The sequence below is a fragment of the Hoplias malabaricus genome, chromosome 12, assembly GCF_029633855.1.
Source record: "Hoplias malabaricus isolate fHopMal1 chromosome 12, fHopMal1.hap1, whole genome shotgun sequence".
Lineage (NCBI taxonomy): Eukaryota > Metazoa > Chordata > Actinopteri > Characiformes > Erythrinidae > Hoplias > Hoplias malabaricus.
In genome coordinates, this window is record NC_089811.1 from 7,676,772 (window position 1) to 7,690,892 (window position 14,121).

At 45.9% G+C, this 14,121-nt stretch overlaps 1 protein-coding gene across 1 annotated transcript in view; it reads right to left on the reverse strand.

Annotated features, from left to right (window-relative positions):
- The window catches only part of sox21b (SRY-box transcription factor 21b), a 3,194-nt gene extending 2,497 nt beyond the window's left edge, over positions 1-697 (reverse strand). Inside the window, exon 1 of the mRNA XM_066686649.1 lies at positions 1-697. This exon is cut by the window's left edge and continues 2,497 nt beyond it. Coding sequence (XP_066542746.1) covers positions 1-200 — 200 coding nt within the window. The 5' untranslated portion in view covers positions 201-697.
- Between the last annotated feature and the right edge of the window lie 13,424 nt (positions 698-14,121).

Below are 14,121 nucleotides of genomic sequence, written 5' to 3' on the forward strand. Positions count from 1 at the left end.
AGGGCGCGGAGGCGCTTGGCCTCGTCGATGAAGGGCCGCTTCTCTGCGTCGCTCAGGAGCTTCCACTCGGCGCCGAGCCTCTTGCTGATTTCAGAGTTGTGCATCTTGGGGTTCTCCTGCGCCATCTTCCGCCGCTGAGCGCGAGACCACACCATGAACGCGTTCATCGGCCGTTTCACGTGCTCCGCCCCTTTAGACATGCCGACACCGGACCGGGGCTCGGGCGCGGGATCAGGCGCCCGGAACCATGGGAAAGAGTCCTGCGGCTCCACACACGACCCCACGGCACCCACGGAACTGACTCCCAAACGACTCCCAACCGACTCCCGTGTCCGCGGCACCGGTTCCTCTGAAGCTCAGGGTCCGAAGGCGAACAATTTAAAACAAGTCCGAGTTTCACGCGCTCAGGACGCGAATCCGCGCGCGCTCCGGCAGAGAGCGTGTGTGTGTAAAGTTGCTGAGAAGGAGTGTGTGAAACTGTGTTTGTGTGTGATGGTGCTGAACTGTGAGAGAGTATGTCGGAGTGTGTGTGTGTGTGTGTGTGTGTATGTGTGTGTGAAGGCGCTAAAGTGTGTGAGAGAGTATGTCAGACTGTCTGTGTGTTTGTGTGTGCGCGCGTGTGTGTGTGTCACCTCTCCCGCGGAATGAACGATGTGCTCAGTTGCGCTCGCGCTTAACCCAATAAACCCCTACACTGCGCACGCGCACTGTGCTCCACGCCCACCACGTGCAGGCGGCGCAACGGCTTTATACACACACACATACACACACACCCTCATACAGTAACGTACATACACTAACACACACACACAAACGCACCACACACTCTTAAACACACACACACACCCTAATACTGTAGCACGCACACACACACACACACACACACACACACACACATTCTCACACGGGATCCTCAGCGCGGAGAAATGCAAATCCAGTGAGCTTCTGTCCAAAACATGGAAAACACACACACACACACACACACACACAGACACACACACACGTACACGCACGGAGTGGAGCGCGATGAAAACCGTTTTACTTAATATTAATGCCGCTGCACGCGCTCCTGAAACACACCATCAGCAAAAACCACTAACATCTTCTTATACTAATAATTATTAGTGTTATTATTATTAATATTATTGTTATTATTGTTACAATAATAGAAATGCATTATTATTTATTTGGGTTTATATCTAAATTACATTTTAAATGTGTTTGGCAGAACATTAATTTCGACTTTATAATTGTATCAAATTATATACGACTTAAATAACATTATTATTATTATTATTATTATTATTATTATTATTATTATTATTATTATTACTATATGATTAATATCGATTAGTTATTAAAATACAGTAAATATTTGTGGATCTTTCTTTTTTAACAGATGCAATATTTCGTTTTTTAACATCGATATTTTTAATCTAACAACAACAATATCATAATAATAATAATAATAATAATAATAATAATAATAATAATGATAACAATGGCAACAATAATTATCTCCTATGTGTGATAAAAGAAATTAACTCAAACATTTAACATTAATATTTTTATTATTATTATTATTATTATTATGATTAAATAATTATGATACATTTATGATAATATTAAATCTCTACGCTGTGAGATCGTTTTAAATTACAACGAAATTTAAACGAATAAATATAACAATAAAATTAATGAAGGAATAAAAACAATAATCCTCGAATTTTCCTAGATTTATAAATTATTTAAATTAATATAACCATCGGTTTTAAATAAACACCAACACACCACCATCTTTATCTCTCTCTCGTTTCTCTCTTTCTTTCTCTTTTTCTCTCTTTATCTCTGTCTCTCTCTCTCACTCACTCCTTGTCTATCTCTCCCTCACATTCAGTCTCTCCGACATCAGCCAATCAGAATGTGTCTGAGTGTGATTGTGGGCGGAGTCTCAAACACTCACCTGTTGTTTATTTTTATTTAAGATGAATAAAGAGGTCAGAATCGAGTCACTCAGCCATCGACAGTACTGCTTTTAACACATTCCCACATAAGTTCCATCAGCAATCCCGTCTCCCATCATTCCGTCATTCCCACCTCTCTCATCATTCCACCATTCCCTTCTTCCATCATTCCATCATTCCCTTCTTCCATCATTCCCTTCTTTCTCCCATCATTCCACCATTCCGTTCTTCCGTCATCCCATCATTCCCATCTCTCTCCTTATTCCTGTCTCCCATCATTCCTTTCACTCTCCCATGATTCCCTTCTCCCATCATTCCATCATTCCCACCACTCTCATCATTCTTGTCTTTCCTATCATCCCGTCATTCCCATCCCTCCTATTATCCCCTCTATAGCTCCCATCATTCCCTTCTCTTCCCGCTATTCCCATCTTTATCCCACCATTCCAAACACTGGGAGTGTGTGTGTGTGTGAGTGAGTGTGTCCTACTTAAGCAGCTTAAACTGCCACTTTTCCATAAACACAGATCCAGAGAATTCTGCTCGGATTTTGGGGCTAAAGCTCCACTACGTTTCTGTAATTATTCTAATTATATAATGTGTAGACGTCCCAGGGGCGGAGTGGAGTATTTATGTTCAAACACACACACACACACACACACACACACACACACACACACACATTCAACCCACTGGAGGCATAAACACTTTCTCAGAGAGGTTCATATTTAAAAAAGAAATGTGCTCATGGCCCTCGGGCAGGAATTAGGTCTCTCTGTCAAAATGTGTGTGTGTGTGAGAGTAAGAGAATGAGTGTGTGTGTGTGTGTGTGTTGGGGAGTGTAGACTTGTTGGGAGTGACTCTACTGTTTACCCAGTTTTTACTTTAATGTTTATCCAGTTTTTACTCATCACTACTTCCCCTCCTCAGATCCCTCTAAGCTCAACACGCTTGGAGGAGAACACTAAGCGCTGACTGGGTGTGTTCCTAAAAGTGAGGAAGCTCCGCCCTCACCTGCACCTTTTCAAAGACAGAAGCATAATTACAAAAATAGTGCTGACATCTCCAGAGAGAGAGAGAAAGACACTGAGAGAAGAAAGAACAGGATTTGGGACAGGATTCGGAAAGTGATTTAGGAAGGGATTCGGGACAGGACTCAGGACAAAACTGGAGTTAGGATTCTGGACAAGGTTTGGAGCATGATTTGGGATAGGATTTGGGACAAGATTCAGGGCAGGACTCAGGACCGAGCTCAAGATAAAGCTCTGGGCAGGACTCATAACAGGACATGGGACAAGATTTGGGACAAGATTTAGGGCAGGACTCAGGACAAAACTCTGGGCAGGACTCATAACACGGCGTGGGACAGTATTCGGGACAAGACTTGGGACAAGATTCAGGACAGGACTCATAACATGGCGCGGGACAGGTTTTGGGACAAGAACAGGGGCAGGATTCGGGACAGGACTCAGGAACTCGGGACAGGACTCAGGAACTCAGGACAGGACTCAGGAACACAGGACAGGACTCAGGAACTCAGGACAGGACTCAGGAACTCAGGACAGGACTCAGGAACTCGGGACAGGACTCAGGAACTCAGGACAGGACTCAGGAACACTGGACAGGACTCAGGAACTCAGGAACTCGGGACAGGACTCAGGAACTCAGGACAGGACTCAGGAACTCGGGACAGGACTCAGGAACTCAGGACAGGACTCAGGAACACTGGACAGGACTCAGGAACTCAGGAACTCGGGACAGGACTCAGGAACTCGGGACAGGACTCAGGAACTCAGGACAGGACTCAGGAACTCAGGACAGGACTCAGGAACTCGGGACAGGACTCAGGAACTCAGGACAGGACTCAGGAACTCGGGACAGGACTCAGGAACTCGGGACAGGACTCAGGAACTCAGGACAGGACTCAGGAACTCAGGACAGGACTCAGGAACTCGGGACAGGACTCAGGAACTCAGGACAGGACTCAGGAACTCGGGACAGGACTCAGGAACTCGGGACAGGACTCAGGAACTCAGGACAGGACTCTGAGCAGGACTTGGAACAGGACGTCCGGGACAGGAGCAGTTTTCCAGATTTTGGTCTAATGCTGAACTCCAGAAAAATTTCCAGTGCCCACAGACTCCCGGAATTTTGGGAATACAATTCTGTGCTGCATCCTCGACTGAGTTACTGACTGCTGGTTCCATTCGGAGGAGGAGGCAGGGATTAATCGTCCCTCGTTCTGGAACGCCACTGCTCTCGAACAAGCCTCGCTTTTGTCCCGACGCTCCCAAAGTGTCCTCTACATTTAAATGAAAAGCTCTGTGGATCCGGAGGGACCGCCTGCTCGGAACGGGCCTCCTCTTCCGAACCGGCCGCACAAAGCCCCCCTGCCCAAGTGCCATATTGCTTTGAGACGACCTGTATACGCCACGGCCCCCAAAGTGGGCACAAAGTGGACGGGTGAATGTGGTGGGGGTCTGTGTGTGAAGGCATTCAGTCTGACATCCCCCTTTATTCCAGTTGGGCCACGGCAGGCTGAGAGCTGCCAAGTTTTCTCTCTCTCTCTCTCCCTATTCACCCCCAAAATCTGGGCTAATGTGTCTCGGAGAAGGGGTCCCGCAGAGGCCCCTCGCCCACCCTTCATTCTTCTCCTGCTCTCTCCGTTCCTCCACTCAGCATAATTGTGCTTTAATTGGGCGAGAAGTAATAATAACTGTGTCCACATTATCTGAGATTATCTCCTCTCTCTCTCCCTCTCGTCCGTTCCTGTCGCCACATTCCCAGCAATGGGATGGTCAGACATGGTCAGAAACAGGGTCAGGACTCCGGACCCTCTCCTGGAGCGTCCTCGTGATCGAACATCACTTCCGTCTTTTGGGAACGGCCTTTCAGAGGTGCGTACATGAGAAGGAATCTGGAAACCTTGCTGCCGTCTTCCAAACAAGAGGAAGAGGAGCTGGAGAGCTGCTGTTTTTATTCCCCAAAGCCCTCACCACAAGAGCCCCATCCACAATAGCGGCCGCACAAAATGGATCCGGACCCTCGTGGATGTTTTTCAGGTTATTATTTGTTGCGGAGACACAAAAACGGCTGCTTTCCATTGGCTGCTGGGCGGCGCTCCAGGAGCCTCCATGGCAGCGCGCTCGGCGAGGGTCTGAACACTGAGGCATTCTCAGGCCCCGGAGAGCCGTACCTTCCCTTTTGTGGAGGCTGTACTCAACTTTAAAAGCCCCTTTCAGCCGGCATGAATGCCCTTCATTTTGTCTGAAAGAACTTTGCATTGATAGCCGGCGGAGGAGGAGGACAGAGAGAAAGGGGAAGGTTGTTTAGAAAAGGAAGGAAAGACAATGAGAACAAAAAAAAGAAACGCGAAAAGCTTTTTGGGATTCCATTATGAAGGTAGCGGCGCCATTCTTCCAGGCTGTTTATCCGTGTTGTGTGGAATAATGCACCTCGGCATAATGCACTCCGGCTCCTCTTCACTGAAACGGGCCTTGAAGGGGGGCGGTGGGGGGTGGGGGTATGGAGGGGGGGCAGGTGGAGGTGGGGGGTCGTAAAGAACTTCAGTGAGAGAGAGAGAGAGAGAGAGAGAGAGAGAGAGAGAGAGAGAGAGGGAGGGAGAGACGCTGTCGTTTTCACTGGAGGAAGATCAAGGTAAAGTGGAGGGAAGGTTTGTTGGTGTGTGTATGTGTGTGTGTGTGTGTGTGTGTGTGTGTGTGTGTGTGTGTGTGTGTGTGTGTGGGTGGGTGTGTGTGTGTGTGTGTTCCTCCAGCAGGTGTGGACAGGGGCCGAGTGCTGAAGGGCCATTCAGCTCCGAGCTGTAAATATTTAGACGGAGAAGAGAGGGCTTTGTTGCAGAGAGTGACCTCCGCCGGACCATAGAGCTTTCAGGAGTGTGTGTGTGTGTGTGTGTGTGTAAAGGTTGCTGTGGCATTGACTCCATAAATTTTTAGAATTTAGAATTTTTCTTAGGTTAAAGCCACAAACAGAATACAGTGTTATTAATATTAATTAATTAATTAATCTATTTATTCATTAATTCATTGTCTGTTGCCACTTCATCCAATCAAAAAGCTTATGTGGAATCATTGTGCACGAGGCAAGAACACACCTTCAACCTTCCACTCAGTCACTAACACATTCACACATTCACTAACACACTCAAACAGTCTGTAACACACTCACACATTCACTGACACACTCAAACATTCACTGACACACTCACACATTCACCGACACACTCACACAGTCACAAACACACACATTCACTGACACACTCATACACTCACTAACACCCTCACACATTCACTGACACACTCACACATTCACTGACACACACATTCACTGACACACTCATACACTCACTAACACCCTCACACATTCACCGACACACTCACACAGTCACAAACACACACATTCACTGACACACTCATACACTCACTAACACCCCCACACATTCACAGACACACTCACACAGTCACAAACACACACATTCACTGACACACTCATACACTCACTAACACCCTCACACAATTACCGACACACTCACACAGTCACAAACACACACATTCACTGACACACTCATACACTCACTAACACCCTCACACATTTATTGACACACTCACACAGTCACTAACACACTCACACATTCACTGACACACTCACACAGTCACTAACACACACAGTCACTAACACACACATTCACTGACACACTCATACATTCACTAACACCCTCACACATTTATTGACACACTCTCGCAGTCACTAACACACTCACACATTCACTGACAAACTCACACAGTCACTAACACCCTCACACATTCACTGACAAACTCACACAGTCACTAACACCCTCACACATTCACTGACACACTCACACAGTCACTAACACACTCACACATTCACTGACACACTCACATAGTCACTAACACCCTCACACATTCACTAACACCCTCACACATTCCCAGACACACTCATACATTCACTGACACACTAATACACTCACTAACACCCTCACACATTCACTGACACACTCATACACTCACTAACACTCTCACACATTCACTGACACACTCATACATTCACTGACACACTCATACACTCACTAACACCCTCACACATTCACTGACAAACTCATACATTCACTGACACACTCATACACTCACTAACACCCTCAGACATTCACTGACACACTCATACATTCACTGACACACTAATACACTCACTAACACCCTCACATATTCACTGACACACTCATACACTCACTAACACTCTCACACATTCACTGACACGCTCATACATTCACTGACACACTCATACACTCACTAACACCCTCACACATTCACAAACACACTCACAGTCACTAATAAACTTAGTCACTAACATTCACAAAGTCACACTCAGTCACTAACACACCCCCAGTCACTAACACTTACACAGTCACTAACACACTCACATTCACTAACACACTCACACGTTCACTGACACACACAGTCACTAACACACACACTCACTGACACTCACACACTCATTAACACTCACACATTCACTGACACACTCACAGAGTCACTAGCACTCACACCTTCACTAACACGCTCACACATTCACTGACACACTCACACAGTCACTAGCACTCACACCATCACTAACACACTCACACATTCACAGACACACTCACTAACACACTCACACCTTCACTAACACACTCACACATTCACTGACACACTCACACATTCACTGACACACTCACACAGTCACTAGCACTCACACCTTCACTAACACACTCACACATTCACTGACACACTCACTAACACACTCACACCTTCACTAACACACTCACACATTCACTGACACACTCACACATTCACTGACACACTCACTAATACACTCACACCTTCACTAACACACTCACACAGTCAATAACACACTCACACATTCACTGACACACTCACACATTCACTGACACTCACTAACACACTCACACCTTCACTAACACACTCACACAGTCAATAACACACTCACACATTCACTGACACTCACACACTCACTAACACACTCACACATTCACTGACACACTCACACAGTCACTAACACTCAAACAGTCACACTCACACTCACCAACACACTTAGCCAGTCACACTCACACAATCACTAACACTCACACGTTCACTAACACACTCACACAGTCACTAGCACACACACATTCACTAATACACTCAAACAGTCACTAACACACACACAATCACTAACACACTCATACATTCAGTAACACACTCACATTCACTAATGCAATCATTCACTAACACTCACATATTCAATAAAATAAATCAGTTAATCATACAATCTATCATTCAAACTATATTTCAATTAATCAATTAATAAATCATCAGCCAGTTCAAAGCAAGTGACTGTAGTATTGGATGATTATTTTCATGACAGTGGAACCCCTAAAGTTGCTATGGTAACCAAACGGTCAGTCCTTCACACACTGTTTAACACCTCTCTCTCTCTCTCTCTCTCTCTCTCTCTCTCTCTCTCTCTCTCATCCTCCTCTCTTGCTGTCGGTACCTCTCTCTCTATATATATGCCTCTCATCCTCTCTCTCTCTCTCTCTATACCTCTCATCCTCTCTCTCTCTCTCTCTCTCTCGTATGATGTTTCTCACAAACCTGAGCCTCGGGCGAGAGTCACTGTCAGAATTAACCCTGACCCTCCGGCACTGAACTGACCACAGATCAGAGTTAATCGCTTTGACTGCAGGTGTAGCGGTGTGTGTGTGTGTGTGTGTGTGTGTGTGAGTGTGTGTGTGTGTGTGTGTGTTTGTGAGGCAGCCAGTGTAATCAGGTGTAAATAAGGTTTGATGTTTGGGGGTAATCGAGCGTCGAGGAAGTGTTCAGTAAATCAGACAGTAATCAGCCTCCGGGGCCCTCAGGGGCCGCAAATCACACAGACAGCCTGGGTTTTGCTGACCAACTGACCAGCACGCGCGCGCACACACACACACACACACACACACACACAGGGAGAAAACCACACTGCTTTCATGATGAGAGCCCCATAACATGAGCAGGAGACATCAATGTTTATCATTCACCTTGAACATAATCTTAATCCTTAATCCCTCACCTTAAACCTAATCTGAACACTACCCTTAATCCCAAACCTTACCCAAACATTAAAGCAACACTGTATTATCTGTACCCTAAAGGTCCAGCTCCTAAATCACTGTGAAGCTCCACTGAGCTCTAACAGCGATAATAGAGCCTCCATTGTTGCTGCTCCAGGCTCAGCACTGTAGAAACTACACTATGTAACTTCTGGAGGAGGGGAGGAATGTAAGTAGTTTGAGAGCTGTTAGCAATTATGTCTCAGTCTTTATTAAAGCTACCAACGATGTGAAGAAGTTTGATACGTCTGAGAAAATAAGATTTAAAAAGCAGTAAGAGATTGTTTATCAACAAACAAACAAACAAACCAAAGAAATCCCCAAATATCAGAATTAATCCAATCCTTACTTAAAAAAAGTATTTTTATTGTATTTATGTTTGTGTATTTATAGTTATTATATATAATGTTATACAAGCACCACTCTTATTGATAAGATCAATTATTGTTAATAATTATTATAATTGTAGGTGTTTAAAACATTTGTAGGGTAATGTATTTATTCATTTATGATCACAAGCAACACGACATAATATAAATACAACATAAACTTGTTTTATATCCTTATAATCACATGTATTCCCATATTAATCACACACACACATTCCAATATTAAACACACACACACACACCCATTACACACCTGCAGGTCATTAATTTGCTACTTATTTCAGAAAGTGATGGAATGTCACAGGTTGATGTTGACACAGACGACACAAGATACATTTCGGGGGGGAACTGTGGGAGTGGAAAACCAACCAGGGACCAAACAGAGAGCAGAGACCGGTAGGGTTCAGTCGAGTCCAGTAGAGACCAGTAGGGTTCAGTAGAGGCCAGTAGGGTTCAGTAGAGAGCAGTAGAGACCAGTAGAGACCAGTAGGTTTCAGTACAGTCCAGTAGAGACCAGTAGGGTTCAGTAGAGTCCAGTAGAGACCAGTAGGGTTCAGTAGAGGCCAGTAGGGTTCAGTAGAGAGCAGTAGAGACCAGTAGAGTCCAGTAGGGTTCAGTAGAGACCAGCAGAGACCAGTAGGGTTCAGTAGAGACCAGTAGGGTTCAGAAGAGTCCAGTAGAGACCAGTAGAGACCAGCATGATTAAGTAGAGACCAGTAGAGTCCAGCAGGGTTCAGTAGAGACCAGTAGAGTCCAGTAGGGTTCGGTAGAGACCAGTAGAGACCGGTAGTGATATACCAGTAACTACCAGTCAGAACTTCCAAATATTACAGACGTCTGGAGTGCTCCTGTTAGTTGTATCTGCACTACATTGGAGATCTCTTCCTGCGTCTGTGTGTGGCTGTGGCACTGGAGGCATTCAGAGTCTGTTTGTTTGGAAAAGCTTTGGTTTGGCACACGGTCGGAATGAGAAGTGTCTCCGAGACGAGGAGCGGAACGTCCCCGTGCTCCTTTTGTGCACCTCCACGATTCAAAGCAAATTAATTAACACCAAACAGGAAATAGGAGGCAGAGCAAGACGCTCCGCACTTTAAGGCCTCGTCGCCTTTTGTTCTCCTCCTTTGTGCAAAATGATTTAATTGGGCCGTGATTGTGAAAGGACTGAGATGCTTTTGTGGTTGCTCCGTACGTCAGACAAAAGTGCTTTATCCGACAGCACCCCCCCACGAATGAAGGAGCAGAGGAAGAGGAAGGAGAGGAAGAAGAGACGTTGGAGATTAGTGAAGATCAGCGTCGAGGGAAGAAACCTCGCCCCTGAGATAAGCGATGGGAATAAAAGACCCTTGACGCGGGATAAAGGGAAGCTACGGGATCGGCTGAAATGATTCATAATGAGGAGAGAGCGGTCAGATAAGTGCGGGAGAAGAGGGATCAGACGGGGGAATGAAAGCCTTATCAGACGATGGTGGGTTTGTATTCAGGAACCTCAGCATTCGAGGAAAATAATGCAGACGGTCCAAGACATTGCGAGGGTTGGGGGGCAGTGGGATGGTCTATATTCACGTGAAAAGACACTGAGAGATGATTTTGAAGCTGTTTCTGTAAGCGCTGAGTAAACAAGGGCAGGTCTGAGCAGGGCTCAATCTTATTCACACGGCAGGAGAAATGAATCCTGTACAAACACAAGAATGTACACAGTGACACGCATGATAAAAACTCGGTGTGTGTGTGTGATTCCAGTCCTCATGCAGTTGTAGTCCAAAGAACAAATCTGTAAACAGAAGATATGACAGTGAAGGAAAGACACAGAGCAAATACAAACTGCCCAAGTGTTGTTTACTTTGGGTCATAATCAGTGAGTGTAAACATTAGGGCTGTGTTAGTGAGATCCTGCTGGTGTGGGTTCCCACCCAACACAGACCTCCTGGGGATCCACTGGGGCAGCCCCAATGGGCACCAGCAACATCTGTCCAGGGATTAAACCTCCCCGGGTCAGCGCTGGGTCCAGGTTAAACCCAACAGCCCCCCTGAAAAACACAGCACAGCTCTCAGCGAAGACCACCCACTCTGGACTCACGTGGACACCATTTACAGAGAGAGTTACCAGGCGGCCCACCTGGGTCCCCCTAATAGCCCCTGTACCTCTAACCCAGACCCGGCCTGAACCGGACCAGGACATGTTCTACCCAATCAGGACCTGCTAAGGTGAGCTGGGGCTGGTTCCATCTTTCTCAGTGAAGCTTTATATCCTCCTAAATTTCAGAATATTAACTAAACCCTAAGCCCTTATCCCTAAACCCCCAACACTAACCCCTAAACACTTATCACTAACCCCTCACCCATAAACATGAACCCCTAAACCCTTAACACTCACCCCTTAACACTAACCCCTAAACACCTATCACTAACCCCCTAAAACCTAAATACTAACTCCTAAACCCTCACCCCTAACCCCTTAACACTAACCCCTAAACACTTAACACTAACCCCAAAACACCTATCACTAACCCCCTAAAACCTAAACACTAACACCTAAACCCTCACCCCTAAACATGAACCCCTAACCCCTTTACACTAACCCCTAAACACTTAACACTAACCCCTAAACACTTATCACTAATCCTCTAAAACCCCCTTAAACCTAAACACTAACTCCTAAACCCTCACCCCTAAACCCTTAACACTAACCCCTAAACCCTAAACACTAACCCCTAAACACTTAACACTAACCCCTAAACACCTATCACTAACCCCCTAATACCCCCTAAAACCTAAATACTAACTCCTAAACCCTCACCCCTAATCATGAACCCCTAAAACCTTAAAACTAACCCCTAACCCCTTAACACTAACCCCTAAACACTTATCACTAACCCACTAAAACCCTCTAAAACCTAAAATCTAACACCTAAACCCTCACCCCTAACCCCTTAACACTAACCCCTAAACACTTAACACTAACCCCCTAATACCCCCTAAAACCTAAATACTAACTCCTAAACCCTCACCCCTAATCATGAACCCCTAAACCCTTAAAACTAACCCCTAACCCCTTAACACTAACCCCTAAACACTTAAGACTAACCCCTAAACACTTATCACTTACCCACTAAAACCCCCTAAAACCTAAACACTAACTCCTAAACCCTCACCCCTAAACATGAACCCCTAACCCCTTAACACTAACCCCTAAACACTTAACACTAACCCCTAAACACCTATCACCAACCCCCTAATACCCCCTAAAACCTAAACCCTCACCCCTAAACATGAACCCCTAACCCCTTAACACTAACCTCTAATCACTTAACCCTCACTAATCCTAATCCCTATGTGAGTCCTGCTTTTTTACTCTAACCCTGTCCTGACTTGTGGTTCTCTTGTGGTATAACTGATGCCATAAATCTCTTTCTCCCTCACTCAGTAAGTCTCTCTCTCTCTCTCTCTCTCTGATGAAGGAATGACATCACCAGTTCATATCTCGTTCTTTCTACTTTTCCGGTGACTGTGTTAGAAACTCTCCTCCGCTGCTTGTCGTTTCTCGTCACGCCATGGTCCCGTTCGGCCCTATCCTTCCCTCTCCCCCACCCCCTGCTCGATGGACCGGAACCTTCCAGCTGCCGCCGCCAACATCTCATTATTGTTGGAAATATCGAGCTTGTATCTCCTCGATAAATAATTCCCGCTCGCATAATGTGTGGAAGCTAAACGTATTTTCTCGGAGGTTAAACGCCAATCTCACCCTCGCTGCGTCCTCCTCTCGCCTGGAGACACAGATTTCCATAAAGAACAGAGACGGGGGACACGTTAGCACCACGTCCCTGTCACAGAACCAGACCCTCACCTGTAGGCGTCTCTCTCTCTCTCCCTCTCCTTCTCTCTCTATCTCTCTCTCTCTCTCGGCCAATCACACGCAGCCAGACTTTGAAGTTTTATCAGAATCTCTGACAAACATTAGCCGCAGTAGCGCAGGGATGTGTGGCAGTGTGTTCTTATCCTTTCAGAAGGTCTTTATCTGGCAGGAGCTGCAGAGCTGCTGCCCGAGGGAACGGTTCCTTTAATGGACCACAATAGGCTCCACACAGAACACACTGCCTTCTCGGCGTCTGATTGAACATGGACGCATTTCTGTGGAAAAGCTGTTTACCTCCCGATGAGAGTAAAGTGCGCGTTAAGATTCTCCTTTACAACCGCAACAGACCTGAGACTCTTCCTCAAAACCTACATCCACACTTCAGGAAGGAGAGATTATCACAGAGAGAGAGAGAGAGAGAGAGAGAGAGAGAGAGAGAGAGAGAGAGAGAGAGAGAGAGAGAGAGAGAGAAGAGAGAGAGAGACTGGTTGACAGAGGGAGAGAAAGATAGATGGAGATAGAGAGAGAGAGAAAAGAGAATAGAGAGAGAGAAAGAAGAGAGAGAGACTGACTGACAGGGAGAGAGAGAGAGAGACAGAGAGACAAAGACAGAAACAGAAAAATATAGAGAAAGTGAGACAGACAGAGATAAAGGGAGACAAGAACACAAACAAACAGAGAAAGAGAAAGACAGATGAAGATAGAGAAAGAGAAGAGAGAGAGACAGACAGAAGAGAGAGAGACAGA